Genomic DNA, 16193 nt, shown 5'->3' with positions numbered 1-16193 from the left:
TAGTATCTGCGAAACCCTGGGTTCGAAACCCTGGGTTCGAGTCTCAGCATCACATAAAACCGGACTCAGGAGGTACAAGTAGGATCACAAGTTTATGGCTATTCTCGGCTACTCGGAGAGTCAGGAGCCACCTGGGCTACCTGAGAACTTGTCTGGAAAAAGCAAAAAACAGGGATGAGGCGACCCCAGCAGACTTGCAGGGACGTTGGCAGTGGCAGCGCACGGGGACGGGCAGGTGAGTTTCCGCTCGAACTGGAAAAACCTGGGGCTGGCTCCGCGCTGCGTACGGCGGAACGGCGCCCCGGGAAACCGAGGCAGAAGGAGGAGACGTGCGCGCCCCACGGATCCGAATCCGGAACCCGCTACCCGTTCCGCCAGGAGGTCGGGCGTCCAGGGTCGTGGTGCTCGGAGGCGACTTCCGCCCAGCGCTGACCTCCAGGTCTCAGCCCCGCGGCCGGCCGTCGCCTCTCTTCCGTCAGGCCTGCGAAACGGCTCGGTTCTCCCGGGGGCCACGGAGGCCGCACCCGCTCGCTCGCTCGCTCGCTCGCTCGCTCGCTCGGAACTCGGCCGGGGAGCGTGCGCACTACGCGTGCGCGAAGAGGGCGCGGCCGGCTTGGGCTGCGGCTGCGCAGAGGCGGGTCCAGCCGCCGCGCCTGCGCAGTGGTGGGGCGGGGCGGGAAGGAGGGAGGCGGCGGCACCGGCGGCGGCTGCTGAGGAGGAGGAGGAGGAGGAGGAGGAGGTGGGGGGAGCGGAGGGAGGTGTTTCTGTCAGTTCCGGCTGTTTGTTCGGGAAGTGGATCCGCCGCTGCCGGAGCAGCCGGGAGGGAGCTGCGGATCGCGAGGCCAGTACCGACCCCGCCCGCGCCCCCGCCCGCCATGGCCCGGGACTACGACCACCTCTTCAAGCTGCTCATCATCGGCGACAGCGGTGAGGGCCGCAGGGGCCGGAGGCGGTGCGGGCCCTGCCGGGCGCGGCCCGCGGGGGCCTCGGGGCGGGCGGGCGGGCGAGCGGGCGGACGAGGAGGCGCGGCCCGCGCGGGGCGGGAGGCGCGGAGCTGGGCGGCCGCAGGCCCCGGGGCGGCAGCGAGGGGCTCCGGGCTGCTCCTCGGCGGGTCGGGGCGCCGAGCGCGCGGGATGCACGCCCGGCTCTTGCTCCTGCCTCACGTGTGACCTTGGTCAAGTCGCGCGATCGCTGGAGGAGTTGGAGAAGACCTGGGTTCGAGTCCCCGGAAGGCAAGCTTTATTCGCTCTGTGACCTTGGGCAAGTTGCTTCGCGTTTCTGAGCCTCAGTTCCTGCATCTGAGAAGTGGGGACTTGTTAAGCTGAGCGGTGTTGAGTATTCGGTGAGCTCAAGTAGGGAAAGTGCTTAGAGCCTCACCCGGCATAAAGTAACCTGTAAGTAACTAACTAATAGTGAGTGTTGTCAGCACGAGGCTCCTTGTGAAGGCTCAGCCCTCTGTGAAATGGGGGTATTTCCAGGACTTGCCTCTCCGGGGTGCTGTGCGCTTGGATGAGGTGCGGCAGGTACAGCACATTCCTGCAGAATCGTTACTAAATCTCTGCATGGTTCAGTTCTCATCTGTAGAGTGGAGTAGTAGATTTGCCTAACAGGGCTGATGTTAGCCAGTGAGCACTCCCATGATGAGGGGAATAGTGCCTGGCACACTGCTGTTATCTTACCTGGGTGCTTCATCCAATATGCTTTGTACACACACACACTCACACACACACTCACACACACACACACACACACACACACACACAAACACACCCCTTTCAGTACTGCGCCGTCTCTGATTCATAGATCAGCTTCTGGTACCCAGTGCTTAAATGCATTTGGTCAGTGAATGAACGCTGAATAACGTTAGGAAAGTCACAGTGGTTTTTGGCCGTTTTAGAGGTCTTTGGAGTGTGGCAGGTGACCAGGTCTGTGGGGTGACGGTGAGTTCAGGGAGGCAGGCCCAGGATGTTTATGGGAGCTTAGCTGAGGTGCCAGGATTATGTGATGCTTTAGGAAAGAGGCTGGGGAGCTGCTAAGTTTATAGATCAGACTTGAGTGTGGGATAGAGGGTCATGTGACTTGAGACAGCCAAGTTGGTGGTAGAGCTTGTGGATTGTTAAGGAAATAGAGCATCGAGTCCCCTGAGACTCAGGATATAGGCTTGTTGGGTGACACTATCATAGATGGGTCATGGAAGTAAGTGGATTCCGGTCTCACGGGAGAAGCCGGGTTGGGATGTGGTTGGTGGTTTGGATGCAGTGGGAGATGACTGAAGTCTTGGGGGTTGCTGGTGTGGGGAAGGTGTCCGGAAGGCTGAGGCCTGACGGCTGAGGTGGGAGAGTAAAGCTGTGGCTGGGAGTGGAATTGGGAAGGTGGAAGACTGATTGTTGTGGCTTGAATGAAAGAAAACCAGGCAAGCCGTGTAGACTTGCTCTTGGACCCAGCTGATGGCATTCCTCTGGGCTCTGTGGATTAGCTGACATTATGGTGATCTCCCCTCTCAGAGCTAAAGACAGCTCACTGTGGTCAGAGGTCCTTATCCCTCCTCAAGACGTGGCCAGTGTTAATAGCCAAAACTCGAAAGGCTAAACTCCTCAAGAAGATGTAGCTTGTGGCCATCCTCTTTTCTGTGAGACCCGGGAAATGGTGTCAGCCTGCTCTCTCACGGTGCACCATGCATGGCATAGTGATCTTTTGCTCAGAAGGCAGGTGTGCGAGAGGACTGGTCACTATCTGTGGTCTGACTCCAGAGTCGGTGTGAGCCTGTAGGCCTGGGTTACGGAGAAGAGGGAGACACTGTGCTGTTGGGTTTCTCCTGCCACTGAGCTGACAGTGGAAGCCAAGCATTGAGGAACCTGGGAGATGGTAGCCAGGGGGCAGGGAGCTGAAGGCTTAGCTCGACTGCCTTGCCCCTCGAGTGTGCTTCTGAAGGTGTATGGGCTGACTGACAGACACGTTGTTATCTGATTCTCACCCATGGTCTCTGTGGTTTGTCAGATAAGGAAACCAAGGCACAGAGAAGGCTTCTCTGTCTTGAGTCGCACAGCTTGGGCAGCAGCGCAGGAGTCCATGCATGAATGCTAGCCCAGAACAGGTGTTGCTGGGCTCGCAGGCCTGGGCCTCACTGGATCCTGGTGGATCAAGTCTAAGTTCTTCCCACCCAGCCACAGGGCACACACTTCTGGAATGTACTCCCCAGGCATGGGCATCTTTTCTTTATTCTTGAGATCCTGTCCTCTCAGCTGTCCTGACATTGTCCTGACCCTGGGTATGGCAACCGTACCCACTGATGCCACTCACCATGTTCTCAGAGCCTGGAGGCTAGTGTGCCCTTAGACTGTTCAGATCTCTGAACAGATGAGCAGACAGGAGCTGGGAGGTGGGCAAGGTTGGTCTGCGGGTACGCGAGAACGTGCCTACTGAGGTGAAATTCAGGTTGTTACCACGTTAACTGAGGTAACAGTGGTTAGGCCTGTGGCCTCAGAGGAAAGTGGTGGGGCAGAGCTGGGAGGGTCCAGAGTAGTGTGCGGGGTTGGGGTGACGGTCAGTGTGGCATCCCTGCCTGAGAGGAGGTATCAAGCATGCTGGGGCCTGTTCCCCTGCAGGGTAGCAGGCCTTACAGCCAGGTGGCTAGAAGGAAGCCTCGCTGTGCCGGAGGTAGGCCTGGGCTTCTTCACTGGGTACATCTGTAGGGTAGAGAGCCGCTGGGATATTTGGGATGTGGTATGTCTTGGTTTTTGTTAGTCTCAGGAAGAGCAGAGTTGGAGGTTGGTATCAAGTCCACGGCAGCAGATCATGTTGTGACTAGTGGTTTTCTGCAGCTGAGGATGGTACTGCTCTCTCCCAGGTCTATTACAGATATGTGATATTTGGATAATTGGTGATAGTGGTGATGGTGGTGGTGATGGTGGTGGTGGCAGCTATATGTGGTATTATTGCACATCTTGAATCCCAGCACGGGCAGGTAGCTTTATGCCAGTTTTGAGGCCAGTTTGGTCTACATTGAGAGTTCCAGGCCTGCTGACCCTGTCTAATGGGACAAGGATTCTCCTGTGTCTTGCTGCTGAAGTTTGAGGGCTGCTTCACTGGCAGCTGGGATGCTACTGTAATAGCATGATGTAGCATGATTTTCACTGAGACTGTCAGCTTGTGGAGGGCTGTTTAGTTGGTAGCTATTAAGTGCAGGGCTCAGTTATAGCTCTGAATGAATGCATAGGGTGAGTGAAGGGAGGTCTAGGTCCTAGAGAACTCGCTGCTCAGTGACTAGAATGAGCTTTTGCTGAGTAAGCTGGACTTAGAAGGCTCCAGGAGGAAGCAGAGGCACCAGTGGGCCAATGGGTGTCAGTATCAGGCAGAACACCGTGAGCACCAGCCCAGAAGCCGGGCTGTCTTTGGGCTTAGCAGGAAGCCTCATGGCGGAACAATGAGGAAGTGGTGCTAAGCGAGGGCATTGTGAGCAGGAGGCTGAGCTACAGGTGCTCTGCAGCGGGCCACCCTCCCCAGACCCTCTTTGGGAAGGAGGACCCTGCTGTGCTCAAGTTCTAAACTGAAGGGGTCTGGAGAGGATGTCTGGGCCTGGGGTAGAAACAACTGTACAGCTGTGGGCAGGAGTGGTTTGCAGCCTCGTTACTTGAGGGCTGGGGTAGAACAGCACTGTCTTTGAGAACTGCAGTCAAGCTCTGGCTTTCTTTCACAATAGGCACATATGCTTAAATTTTGATTTTAGTTTTATGGGGTCCTGATTTGGTACCTCTGAAGGCATTTCTGTTCGACATAGAACAGGAGAGATGTGTATAGAGCCATGGGATCACTTTATGCCAACTCCTGTAAGGCTTCAAGAGGAGGCCAGGCTGGCGTTCACCGCGTGCTCGTGTTGTGCGGCTTTGGCTGCTTCTGTTTTAAGTCATCCTTCATTACTGGGATGCACCGTGTTTATTCTTGTGTGTTCAGTTCCACAGAAGTGAGGATGTCAGGTCACAGGGGCTGGGCTATTTAAATTTTTCTTGGTATTGCAAAATTGATTTTCAAAGAAATGGAAGTCATTTGCATTTCTATTAAAGGGGCTAACAATGCCCCAAAGAAGGGCTAGGAATCTGGTTCAGTTGGTAGAGTGTTTGCTCCAGGTGCCTGAAGCCCTGGGTTAAATCCCCAGCATGTCTGTAACCAGGGAGGGGGAGGCAGAAGAATCGGGTTCAAGTCTCATTGGGGCTATGCGGCACCCCCCACCACAAAAAATAAAAAAAGGGAGAAGGAAGGAAGGAAGGGCTGAGCAAACAAGCCGGCAGGACCTCGGCAGAGGTGTCCAGCGGGGCTCCACAAGCCTGGATTTGAAACTGGTGTTCCTTTCCTTTGGAGGCATCTTAGGTCAGCTGCTAATTCTGTAAGTCCTGGTTTCCTCATATGAAGAGATAAGAGTTGGGATTCTGGGCGCATTAAGAGCCACCAGCCACGCTGACTTGAGTGTGCGTTAATCTTTATTCTGAGGTTGGCTGATCCAGCCATTTTGGGGGTGGTGGAGGCAGGTAGGCGTTCTGCCAACCAGAGCCACTGTGTTTGGTGGTCACGGGGAAGCCAGGCTTACAAGGCACAGCGAGGAGCCGCATTGGCAAGTTCTGAGGCCCAGGCACTCACGGGGTGGTCGCCAAGTAGGTGTCCTGCCGAGTCCTCCGCCTCAGTCACAACTCTGTAGGGTTTTGGTCACCTGATAAAATCAAGGGCTCTTTCCGCCTTTCCATTTCCTTGCAAACTAAAGTGGTGTGGAGTTTGCTGAGGACACGCTTGGACGGGTCTCGTTTGGTTGACCTTCCTCTTGCTTGTCTCTGTTGTCTGGTATCTTCCTCCAGGCTGCTGGGGCAGCCCTCAGAACAGGGCCTGGACATTGAGTCCTTCTATCATCTACCCCAGAGGATTTGAGAGCAGCTTGTCTTACATGAGGACGGAGGAAAAGGTCAGCGATTGAGTGGAAGATGTTCTTGGAGTGCAGGGAGACAGGCTGCCCTTGAGAAGAGTTGTGGCCCCACTGGGCTCCTAAGGAATGACCGGCTGGAAGGAGCCCCTCCTCCGCTCACCTCAGTGTGCACTCTCTCTCTCTCTCCTTGCAGGTGTGGGCAAGAGCAGCCTGCTGTTACGATTTGCGGACAACACCTTCTCAGGTGAGTCCTCCCTGGGTGCTGTTGGGGTGTTTTGGTTTTGGAATCCCCTACCCTGTTCCTTGTCTGATTCAGGAGACTGTCATTCTGGCTATTGGCTGAGGGAAAGTGTGGCTCTGGGGGCTCAGGAAAGAAGCCTCCTGGTCCATTTTGTCACAGAACGCCTCTGCTGGTCCCCACAGGGTCTCCTGTGTCCACATTTAGGAGGTTAAAGATATACTGGATAATACATATCTAATAGGAATATGTCCATGATGGAAAAATGACAGTTGTCCCTGCCTAACTCTTGTTGCTCTGGGTCTCTGTTTGGGGGTGGTGTGTGTGTGTGTGTCTGTCTATCTGTCTGTCTTTTTCCTGACCCCACTAGCTGTTCAGAAATCTTTGTTGAGAAACATGCTTCCGCCTTGCTGTCTATCTACAGACCTGTTCTGTCTTCAGGCCAAGTCTTCCCATAGATCTCTGATCTGGCCTGGAACTTGTTATGTAGACTGGGTTGGCCTTGAACTCACAGAGATCTACTTCCTGTGTAGTGGGATTAAAGGTGTGTGCCACCTTGCCCAGCTTCCCTTGGTTCTGCAAGGAGTAGGAAGTTGCTTATGTCTAGAATGCACTGCCCTTCACTGACACCACCCTGGTCATGTGGCTGCTTCAAAGAAGCAGCACTGGACACATTGTTTCTTTGTGTACACATAGAAGTGAGGTTACTAGGTCATAGGGTCTAGAGTGTTTAAACTTTGCCAGGTTCTGCCAACTTGCTTGAAGCTGAGGGCAAAGGGTATATGAGGGGACATGCATTTGTCTTAGTCACTGTCCCCCGCTGTTAAGAGCTACTATGACTACCACAACTCTTATAAACACAAACATTTAACTGGGGGCTCAGCTTGCAGGTTCAGAGGGTCAGTCCATTATCATCATGACAAGGATTGGGTTGGAACAGTGGCCGAGAGCTCTATCCCGGTCCGGAAAGGTGGAAGGGGGAGCGAGCCTCAGACCGCCATGAGCTTTAGAAACCTCAAAGCCCACCCACAGGGATACATTTTTTCCAAAAGGCTACACCTCCTAATCTTTATAATCTCTCTAGTTCTACTTCCTGGTCACTAAGCATCAAGTATGTGACCCTGAGGGGACCATTCCCACTCAAACCTTCTTGGTGTAGACGTGTAGGACAGAGGACATTTGGGGGGGCATCATGCTTGGCTGCAAACGCTTTCCCCCATTTAAACCACCTCACCAGGTCTCCAGCTGCTTTTCAGGGAAGCTGCACTCACCCACGCTCCGCCAGCCTTTCCTCTTTAACTGTATTTGGGTGTTTTGTCTGCAGTTGTGAGTTTCCATGTGGGTGCTGGGAACTGAATGCAGGCCCTCTGTTGGCTCACTAGATGCCAGTGGCCCTGTGACGACTGAAATTGTCTCCAATCACTGTGTGTTTTCCTGTTCCTCAGAATCTAGCTTTCTTCCTTGCGCTTTGTTTTGCCTGCCCACGTGTGAGGGGCTGAGCAGCAGGCGTTTGGTGCTCGCCCCACTGTTGTTAAGCTTGTCTACTGACTTTCATTTCTTTCTAACCTTTTTCTTGCTTTCATTTCTGCCTCACCTTGAACTTTGGCCTTTCCTCTGTCCTCGCCACACTTCACACTTCTGGTCCTTTGAAAGAGGCTCTTGGTATGTTGTGGGTGGAGTAAGGCCCATGGTCTTAGGAGGTGGCTGTAAGCCTGCACCACAGCGGCCTGCAGAAGTAGGCCATGTGCTTAGACGCGTCTTCCACACAGATGTCCTAAGAGCCGTTTCAAAGGTTTCTTTCCTGTGAAAAGTCATTGCCCCGCTGTATCACGCACAAGAAATGGTAGAAGTTCTCGGCAGTACAGAAGGGCCTGGAGGACCAGCCCTGACTTCTTCCTCTTTCTGTCCTGGGGCTTAGGCTCACAAACCCCAAACCTGCCATGGATATTTTGCTGTTGTCCCCCTCCAGAAAGTGCAGTGTTGGATCCTATTAGTCAATTTTGAAGGTTGTCCTCCACTCCAATAAAGAGAGAAACCCAGGATGAATAGGTGCGCTCCCTTCTCAGGTCACAGCCTACCTGGCCCTGCCCTGCCCTGCAGTAAAGCCTCCCGTCTCCTCAGTCATTCACATGTTAATGACAATCATAGTCTATGTTTCTGAAAGTCTTTCCTACTCTGTGTCACTTGCTCTGTGGGCCTGCTAAAGCAGGTGAGCTTTCTTGGCTCAGGACTGTGCTTAGGGCCCTGGCTGGCTAGGGGCACATGTGGTGGGGTGCGCTGGGCTGCGGCTTGGGGGACCGAGGACTCTCAGTAACGGGCTGCGTGCATACAGGCAGCTATATCACCACGATCGGAGTGGATTTCAAGATTCGGACCGTAGAGATCAACGGGGAAAAGGTGAAGCTGCAGATCTGGGACACGGCGGGACAGGAGCGCTTCCGCACCATCACCTCTACGTGAGTCCCTGGAGGCCCTGGCCTTGGGTGTTTGCGTGAAGTTGAGTGACATTGCCGAACGGAGAGAGTGTGGTAGAAATGGCCTGGGTGTGAGGAGGTGAGGCTGAGGTGGTTGCTGGCCTCAGTGGGTGGCGGCAGCTATGCCTGTCTCCTTTCCTGAAGATGATGCCATGGTGTGTGGTGGTAGCCACCAGGGCCAGGGCCGTGCAGTGCAGTCGTGGGGCACCTGGCCCCGGTGTCTGTCATGGTAGAGACTGTGTACAACCCACGGACAGTCGCTCACTCCTGCCTGCTGCCAGCTCCACTGTCTTCAAGTGGCAATAGCAGCAGTATTTGCCCCGCTGGGTGACCAGCTTTTCCCTTGTGTCCAGTGAGCCACTGACAATTCTTGGTGGTGTCAGTTCATTCTGTACAGTCTCTGTACAGAGATGGCTCTGTGGAGGCCTGGAGACCATAGGTGTGGGGCTCTTCCTCCACATCCCCAGTCTATTGGCCGGGAAATCAGTTGTCTGGTAGTGTCTTTGTAAACTCACTCCAGTATGGAGTCACGCAGAGTCTTGGATCTTAGGTGCTCATGAAACTATGGACTTTAAATGTTTGTTCTGCTGCATGTCCTTGGACGAGCTGCCTAGCCTGTGCCCGTGTCCAGAGGTCTCTGCTGGGGATCTGCCTGAGTTCGCAGGCTCAAGTCCTGGTCTTCAGATTGGGACTTTTCCATGGCTTTCTCTATTCTCTGTGCTGTAACTCCATCTTACAGATAAGGCATGTCTCAGTGCATGAGATAGGGCCTCACTATGTAGCCCTGGATGCCCCCCAAGCTCGTAGGTATCTACCTGTTTCTGCTGAGATTAAAGGTATGGGCCATTTCTCACAGCTCCAGGTGCTTCTGAGAAGTGGGCTCCATGGTGCGTGCAGGGTTGGCCTCTGTGGACACATCCCTGGCCTTCTTGTATAAACAGTTCCAAGTCTCGGGAATGTTTCCCATTCTGTCAGCACGGAAATATAGGTAGTCCTTGTGGGCCCTGGGTGTCCTCTGAGGGCGTGAGTGTCAGGGGTTCCTGTATTAGGGAAGCACAGGGCTGCTCAGCTGAGAGGAGGGTAGGTTGGTGTGTGTGTGTGTTGTACTGCTTACACTGTAGAGGATGTGAGTGCCATGGACCAGGACTCCCTGGGTTCAGGGCTCTGTACTGTCTGGGGAAACCAAAGTTAGCCCCTGGCGTGGAGTCTTAGACTTGGCCAATTCTGAAGTAGAAAGCACTTCAGAGCCTACCAAGGGGGCCATGGAGAGGCTCATCATGGAGAGACCCATCACCTTGTTGAGAGTGGCTGGTGGGATGAGAGGCTCTTCAGGTAGCTGCATGTTTGAGAGTGTAGGAGTGGAAGTGGCTGTACTTGGTGTGTCTGCTACAAGAGCCCTTTCCTGAGGAGCTCTGTGACCCTCTGGTGGCTGGGAGGAGTGAGCGGAGTGGAACCTTGCGCTGGCCTGGGAAACAGACCTGGGTGTTGAGGTTGCAGCCGGGCCCAGCTGGGGCAAAGATGAGTAGGGCAGGGGATGTGCGATACCTGGGTCAGAAGCCTGAAGGAAGCCCTGGTGTTCTGCTAGACAGAGGTAGAGCCACCCATGGCCCAGCATGGGCCCTTTTCTGGCCAAGACTCTCCTGGAGCGGCAGGAGCTAGGGCAGTGGTGTGCTGTTTCTTGGTATCTTCAGGAAAGGAAAGGTTACAGAGGCATTCCGCTGTTTGTACTTCTGCTGGCAGGAACGTGTGTCCATCCGTGTGGCTCTCACACTGCTGCAGAGGCATCCACCAAGCTGTGCTGTTGAACTTGTAGTGTTCAGGGTAGTAGTTTGCTGTGGGACCAGGGCCAGGTTGGTTTAGGGGTCCTGAGCTGAGACAGTGGGACAGTGCACTCCCTCAAAGCCAAGAAGGCTCGCAGCCTTGGAACAAGTCTACATCCTGCCCTTGGGGCTGCCCTGCCCTGCCCAGCCACTCACTCTTGGTTCTGGAACTCCAGATTGCTGTGGAGGAGCGCTTGTCCTGATAGGAAAGAGCTGTCTTTGAATTGGGTGTCTTTGGGTGGCGTCTGTGATCTCCTCGTCCTCACAGCCTCTCTTAGAAGTCTGTACTAGCACCCCCTATTTCATAGGAAGCGAGGTACAGGGTAGGATGCAAGGCTGCTTCCAGAGTGCACGTCTTTTCAGAGACACAACCAGGTTCCACTTTTCAGATATGTCTTGACCTCAGAGAGTAGACAGCGGGGGTTCTCTTTACCAGTCTGGGCTGTGAATCCTGGTGTAGCCATCTTGAAACCTAGGACAGTAGGCACCCTGCCTTCTGGGTTTTTTATTCTAGGTGTAGAAGACCTTCGTTGTCAAGAATAGGTAGCCTTAGAGACAAGGCTCTGAGGGACAGTCCTGGGCTTAGAGTGGGGCCAAGGGTGCTGCTTGGCCTCTGGTGCCGTGAGGCCAATGCCCTGTGCTCCAGCTTGGTGCTGTCTAGGGAGCAGATGTTTGGAGAGGAATGGTGGCAGCCACCTATCTCCAGACCTTGTGGTTGGTTTGGGTCTGCAGGGTTAGTTGAGTCCCTCCTACAGCTGCTGGAGGTCTATAGAGCCACCACACCCCTCACTGGCACAGTCAGCCAACAGCAGAATAGAAGCGTCACTGCCCACCAGGAGAGCCAGAGTGGTGCACTTTGCTGTGGCTTCATGGAGGTGCAGCCCCTTGGGATGGCACTTTAATACTGAGATTTGAAAGAAAGTTTGAACATTTAAACAAGGATAGTGATAACATGAAATCAAACACAGAAGCCGCCTGAATTGTAAAAATGAACTTGAAAGATGTTTTCAGCTGGGCAGTGGTGGTGCACGCCTGTAATCCCAGCACTCTGGGAGGCAGAGGCAGGCGGATTTCTGAGTTCGAGGCCAGCCTGGTCTACAGAGTGAGTTCCAGGACAGCCAGGGCTACACAAGAAACCTTGTCTCGAAAAAAACAAATCAAAAAAAAAAAAAGAAAGAAAAGAAAAGAAAGATATTTCCAGCTCCAGCACAGAGTCAGGCCTGGCCCACCCCGGACTGTTACCGCCCCCACCGCTGCTGCCAGGGACAGGCCCGAGAAGCCAGTGCTGCTGGAGCAGCCTGTCCTGCTGTCTGGCTGGGGGTCGAGGCTGGGTGCAGGGCTTGGTCCGGCCCTGCGCACCCGCACCTTCCCTAGCCACTGTCCTGTAGCAGGCAGGTCCCAGGGAAGCAGCTCTGTCCCAGGCCCAAGCCCTGATCCACATCTTGGCCCTACAGGTATTACCGGGGAACCCACGGGGTCATTGTGGTTTATGACGTCACTAGTGCTGAGTCCTTTGTCAATGTCAAGCGATGGCTTCATGAAATCAACCAGAACTGTGACGATGTGTGCCGAATATTAGGTGAGGCTGGGCCCCAGGGTGGGAGGGCGAGAGAGCTGCACGGGTGGTGTTCCCGCAGGCAGCTGAGTCGCTTTGTCTTCAGTGGGCAACAAGAATGACGACCCCGAGCGGAAGGTGGTGGAGACAGAAGATGCCTACAAATTTGCTGGGCAGATGGGGATCCAGCTCTTTGAGACCAGTGCCAAGGAGAACGTCAACGTGGAAGAGGTAGGCTCCAGCGGGGCGGGCGGAGGGGTGGCAGGGAGGAGACTAAAATTCCTCTTATTGAATCTGAGTAGCCTTGGATCTAACCGTGAGAGGTGGAGTCAGGGCTGGTGGGGCCTTTCTGTTCCAGCGGCCCCCATCGGCCCTTCCTGGAGCCCATCATTACCTCTCTTCCCTGCCCTGTAGTTGCTGGCTTTCCTGGCCTTGAGAACAAGGGGCTTATGGGTGGAGCCTCTGCCCAGGCAAGCTCTTCATTTGTAGCCTCATGAAGCAGCTGTGATTCTGAGGGAGAAGAGCCAGAGCTTTGGTCACAAGCCCCACTTGGCCCATTCCCTGGCCCTAGAGAGGAGTCGAGAGGTGCTAGGGAAGTTGGGATCTCACCGTATTGGGAACACAAGCTCCTCAGAGCCAAGCCAGGAGCCACCTACCTGTGTGGATTCATCTGCTCATGTGGACACAGGGAGGGGGAGTTGTGTTCCAGGTAGGGAGGATCAAGTGGGCTGAGGCTGGCGGAGTATACTCTACAGCATGCTTGCTAAATAGATGGAGACGCTACCTTGCCTCTCTACAAAGACACGTGTGCATGGACACACTCGTTCACATGAAGAAGCCACAGAGGGCATCAGAAAGCATGGAGCTGGAGAGAGTGCTTATCAGAGCCTGCTGTGACCCGACGCCTGTCCTGCAGATGGCACATACAAGCTCCTGAGCACTGCGCCAGCTCTGGCTCCAGGACTCTGAGCTCCTTGTCTAGCTTTTCTCTCTCCTTCCTTCCTTCCTTCCTTCCTTCCTTCCTTCCTTCCTTCCTTCCTTCCTTCCTTCCTTCCTTCCTTCCTTCCTTCCTTCCTCTGCTGCTCCTGCCTTGGGGACAGAGTGGGCCTATGGCTTGGTGGTTCCTCTGACTAGGACACTGGGTAGTCAGAGAAAGGTTTTGGCAGTGTCTAGCCCCACTGCAGGGAGGATGGCAAGTGGGCAGGCGGAGACCCCCTGTTACATGCAGAGTAACATCCCTTTGCCTTGCCAGAGGGTTCTCAGTGAAGGCTTCTAACTATGCGTTAAAAAGGACTGGAGGGCTGGCTCAGTGGTTAAGGTTGTAGCATTCCTACAGAGGGCCTGAGTTCAGTTCCCAGCACCCCTGCCAGCAGCTCACACCTGTCTGTGACTCCAGCTTCAGGGGCTCTGCCTCTGGTTTCTGTGGGGACCTATAAGAGATTGACTTGCCAAGACAGCTACAGGCTACAACCTTTAACTCCATTCCCCCCTGCCTAGAGCAGCAGTTCTCAACCTGTGGGTCTAATGACCCTTTCACGGGGGTCACTATCAGATTTTACATTCTGATTTGTAACAGTAGCAAAATTACAGGTATTAAGTAACAACAAAATAATTCTATAGTTGGGGGGTCGCCATGACATGAAGAACTGTAGTAGAGGGTCTCAGTGTTAGGAAGGTGAGACCCCTGGACTAGAATGTTTTGAGGGTACACAATGCACACCTGTAGCCCAGGCACTTGGGGAGGCAGCAGGATGGGTGTGAGTTTAAGGCCAAGCTGGGCTAGAGTCAAGAGAAACAGAAATGGCCTGGGGAGGTGGCTGTGCTAGTCTGCGGGGTCAGCCTTGCCCTGTCGTCTCTCCAGATGTTCAACTGTATCACGGAGCTGGTTCTACGAGCAAAGAAAGACAACTTGGCAAAACAGCAACAGCAGCAACAGAACGATGTGGTGAAGCTCACCAAAAACAGTAAACGAAAGAAACGCTGCTGCTAATGCCCCAGCCCACTGCAGAGACTGCACTGCATCCCTCCCCAGCCTGAGGCCTCGGAGGCTCTCGGGGGACAGTCTCAGTTTAGTGCCGTTATTTAAAGAATTCTCTCCACGTTTTTTGTATCGGGAGGCGCCATCGGCACTTCCTCCCCTTTTCCCCTTGAGTGCCAAGAAGGTGTTGGACAAGCCCGCCCTTCCCCATGGTGCCCTGCTCCCTGCTGAGGCGCCTGGACCTGGTGAGGACGCTGCCAGCTGAGTGGACTGATAACCAGTTTGTACATAGTGTATATTGCATTAACCAGCTGCACACCCTCAGCCGCTCTGGCTCCTGGCTCCTTCCTGCCAACCTGCTGCAGCAGACCTTCCCACACCCGCCAACCCATCTCCACGGCAGCTTCCTGAGGAGCCAGCCTCGTGCCCTAGCCGAGTCTTTGGCCGTCCCTGGCCCATGGAGTGCACTCCATCCACGTGGCTCCTACCCTACAGCTGCTCTGGGAGCTGGGGAACTGGAGCCGCCACACAAGGCCCTGCCCTCTGCTGGCCCCAGGCCCTCAGCTCCACAGAGGAACTCAGTCCTGCTCTTTTGAACAACAGGTTTCTCATTCTGCCTTCTAGATGCCTCTGCTGCAAACCCAGGGGAGCCATGGCTTCTCACTTCCCCAACATGTTTCCGTTTCTGCAGAAAGGTAGTGGTACATCTGTAAAGAGATGGAGCTTGCAAGGGGGAACATTATTTTAACAAATACAACCAATGAAGCCAAATCAAAGTTCTTCACCATTATTTCCTGATTGGCTCAATAGCAAAAGTTGTGACTGTCCTACTTTGGGCTCAGTATTTTTTAGAAAAGGTGTATGGCTTCTGTTCAGTGTAGGGCTAGGCACTCTCCCTTCCATGGGAAAGGAAGGCTTTGTGCCATCATTCCTGTGTGTCTGAGGGCTGCCCGCTGGAGATGGCTTGCAGTGTAGCACCAGGCATGTGTGGCAGAGCCAGGGGTTGCTGGGCTATGGGAAGACACCGCCAAGCCAGGATAGGCGGCTTTTGCATTACTGACAGATCTGTTTTTAGTATGAAGGTGGTAGGAAGATTCTTAGCCACTGGGAAGAAGTGGTGGTGGCGTGGGGCAGCCAGTATTTACCTACCCACCACCAGGGTGATCTGCATTTGATTAGCTCCCCCTTCCCCAGGACACTTGGTTCCCTTTCCCTGAAGGATCACGTAACTCAGAAAAACTGATTTGGACACCATAATGTGTTTTAGATTTTCTTTCCTAGGAGATTTCCAGGCACAGTCCTGATTGGACAATCATCACAGAATACTGCAGATTTTCCATGTTAACACTGTGGATGGGTTTTCAATCAATAAAACTGGGGCTTTCTTCTCACCTGTCTCTCCACTTGTCCGAATTGTCAAGAGCTGGGGCTCTGTGTGGCAGGCCTGTGTTTCTGAGCATCAGGCTGGGTTTGGGGTGGAGGAAGGCACTTCAGGATCAAGCATTAGGCGACCGTCTCCACATGGCCCAGGTGAGCTGGGAGTTGAGGCAGAGTGCGGTGGCTGACCGAGGGAGGGCCTGTTCCTGGGCGGGTGACATGCTTCTGAACACAGGGAAAACCAGGATGGGAGTGTTTGCCAATTCAAGCAGTAAGAGGGAGCCCAAGTTGAAGGCCTCTGGCTTCTGGCACCCACCTGTTAAGGTCCAGGTGACAACAGTATGCCTGTCCCGCAGTGTTACATGCATGAGGGGGAGGGGGTAAGGGGGGGAGAATCAGGGCTAAACTTGGTGTCCTGGTGGACCTGATGTGAAACTCTTGTCAAACAACAAACTTTTAAATGGTTTGCTAGGATTATTTCTGTATTGAAAGTTTCTAATTATGCTTTTTTAAAAAAAAATACTAAAAATAAAGGTTCAAGCTGCCAAATTTCCTTCAGGGTCTGTGTGCTCTGGGTACCTGCCCTTCCACTGTTGGTCCAGCTCTTGTCCACAGGGGCCAGGGAGGGCCCTGGGACACTGTCAGGGCCCAGAGCACGTGTGGGAAGACACGAGGGGAGCTCTGTGCCTACTCTGCACACAGTGGAAGGATGAAGCGAAAGCGTGTGCTCGCAGTGAGCTCTTGAAGCTGGGTATCACTGCCACGCTGGAGAAGGGTGGGGATGGCACTGCCACTTTGACGTGCCCCTTCTGGGGCTGGCCCTGGCCCTCTACACCAGTAGTC

At 54.2% G+C, this 16193-nt stretch overlaps 1 protein-coding gene across 3 annotated transcripts; it reads left to right on the top strand.

Annotated features, from left to right (window-relative positions):
- Window positions 1-102: 102 nt before the first annotated feature.
- On the top strand, window positions 103-15364 carry Rab35 (RAB35, member RAS oncogene family). 3 transcript variants are annotated; one of them, XM_052167533.1, is made up of 6 exons: window positions 103-235; window positions 6102-6152; window positions 8479-8602; window positions 11895-12019; window positions 12102-12226; window positions 13857-15364. In XM_052167533.1, the coding sequence occupies exons 1-6, from the start codon at window positions 175-177 to the stop codon at window positions 13983-13985; spliced, it is 615 nt and encodes a 204-aa protein (XP_052023493.1). In that variant the 5' UTR covers window positions 103-174; the 3' UTR covers window positions 13986-15364. The 3 variants fall into 3 exon arrangements, with proteins under 3 accessions (XP_052023493.1, XP_052023494.1, XP_052023495.1); XM_052167534.1 differs by lacking the exon at window positions 103-235 and adding an exon at window positions 751-927; XM_052167535.1 differs by lacking the exons at window positions 103-235; window positions 12102-12226 and adding an exon at window positions 861-927 and having other exon boundaries at window positions 13857-13963.
- The last annotated feature ends 829 nt before the right edge of the window (window positions 15365-16193 follow it).

Source organism: Apodemus sylvaticus, chromosome 22 (genome assembly GCF_947179515.1).
Source record: "Apodemus sylvaticus chromosome 22, mApoSyl1.1, whole genome shotgun sequence".
NCBI classification, from domain to species: domain Eukaryota; kingdom Metazoa; phylum Chordata; class Mammalia; order Rodentia; family Muridae; genus Apodemus; species Apodemus sylvaticus.
This window is presented reverse-complemented; position numbering and strand designations above follow the sequence as displayed.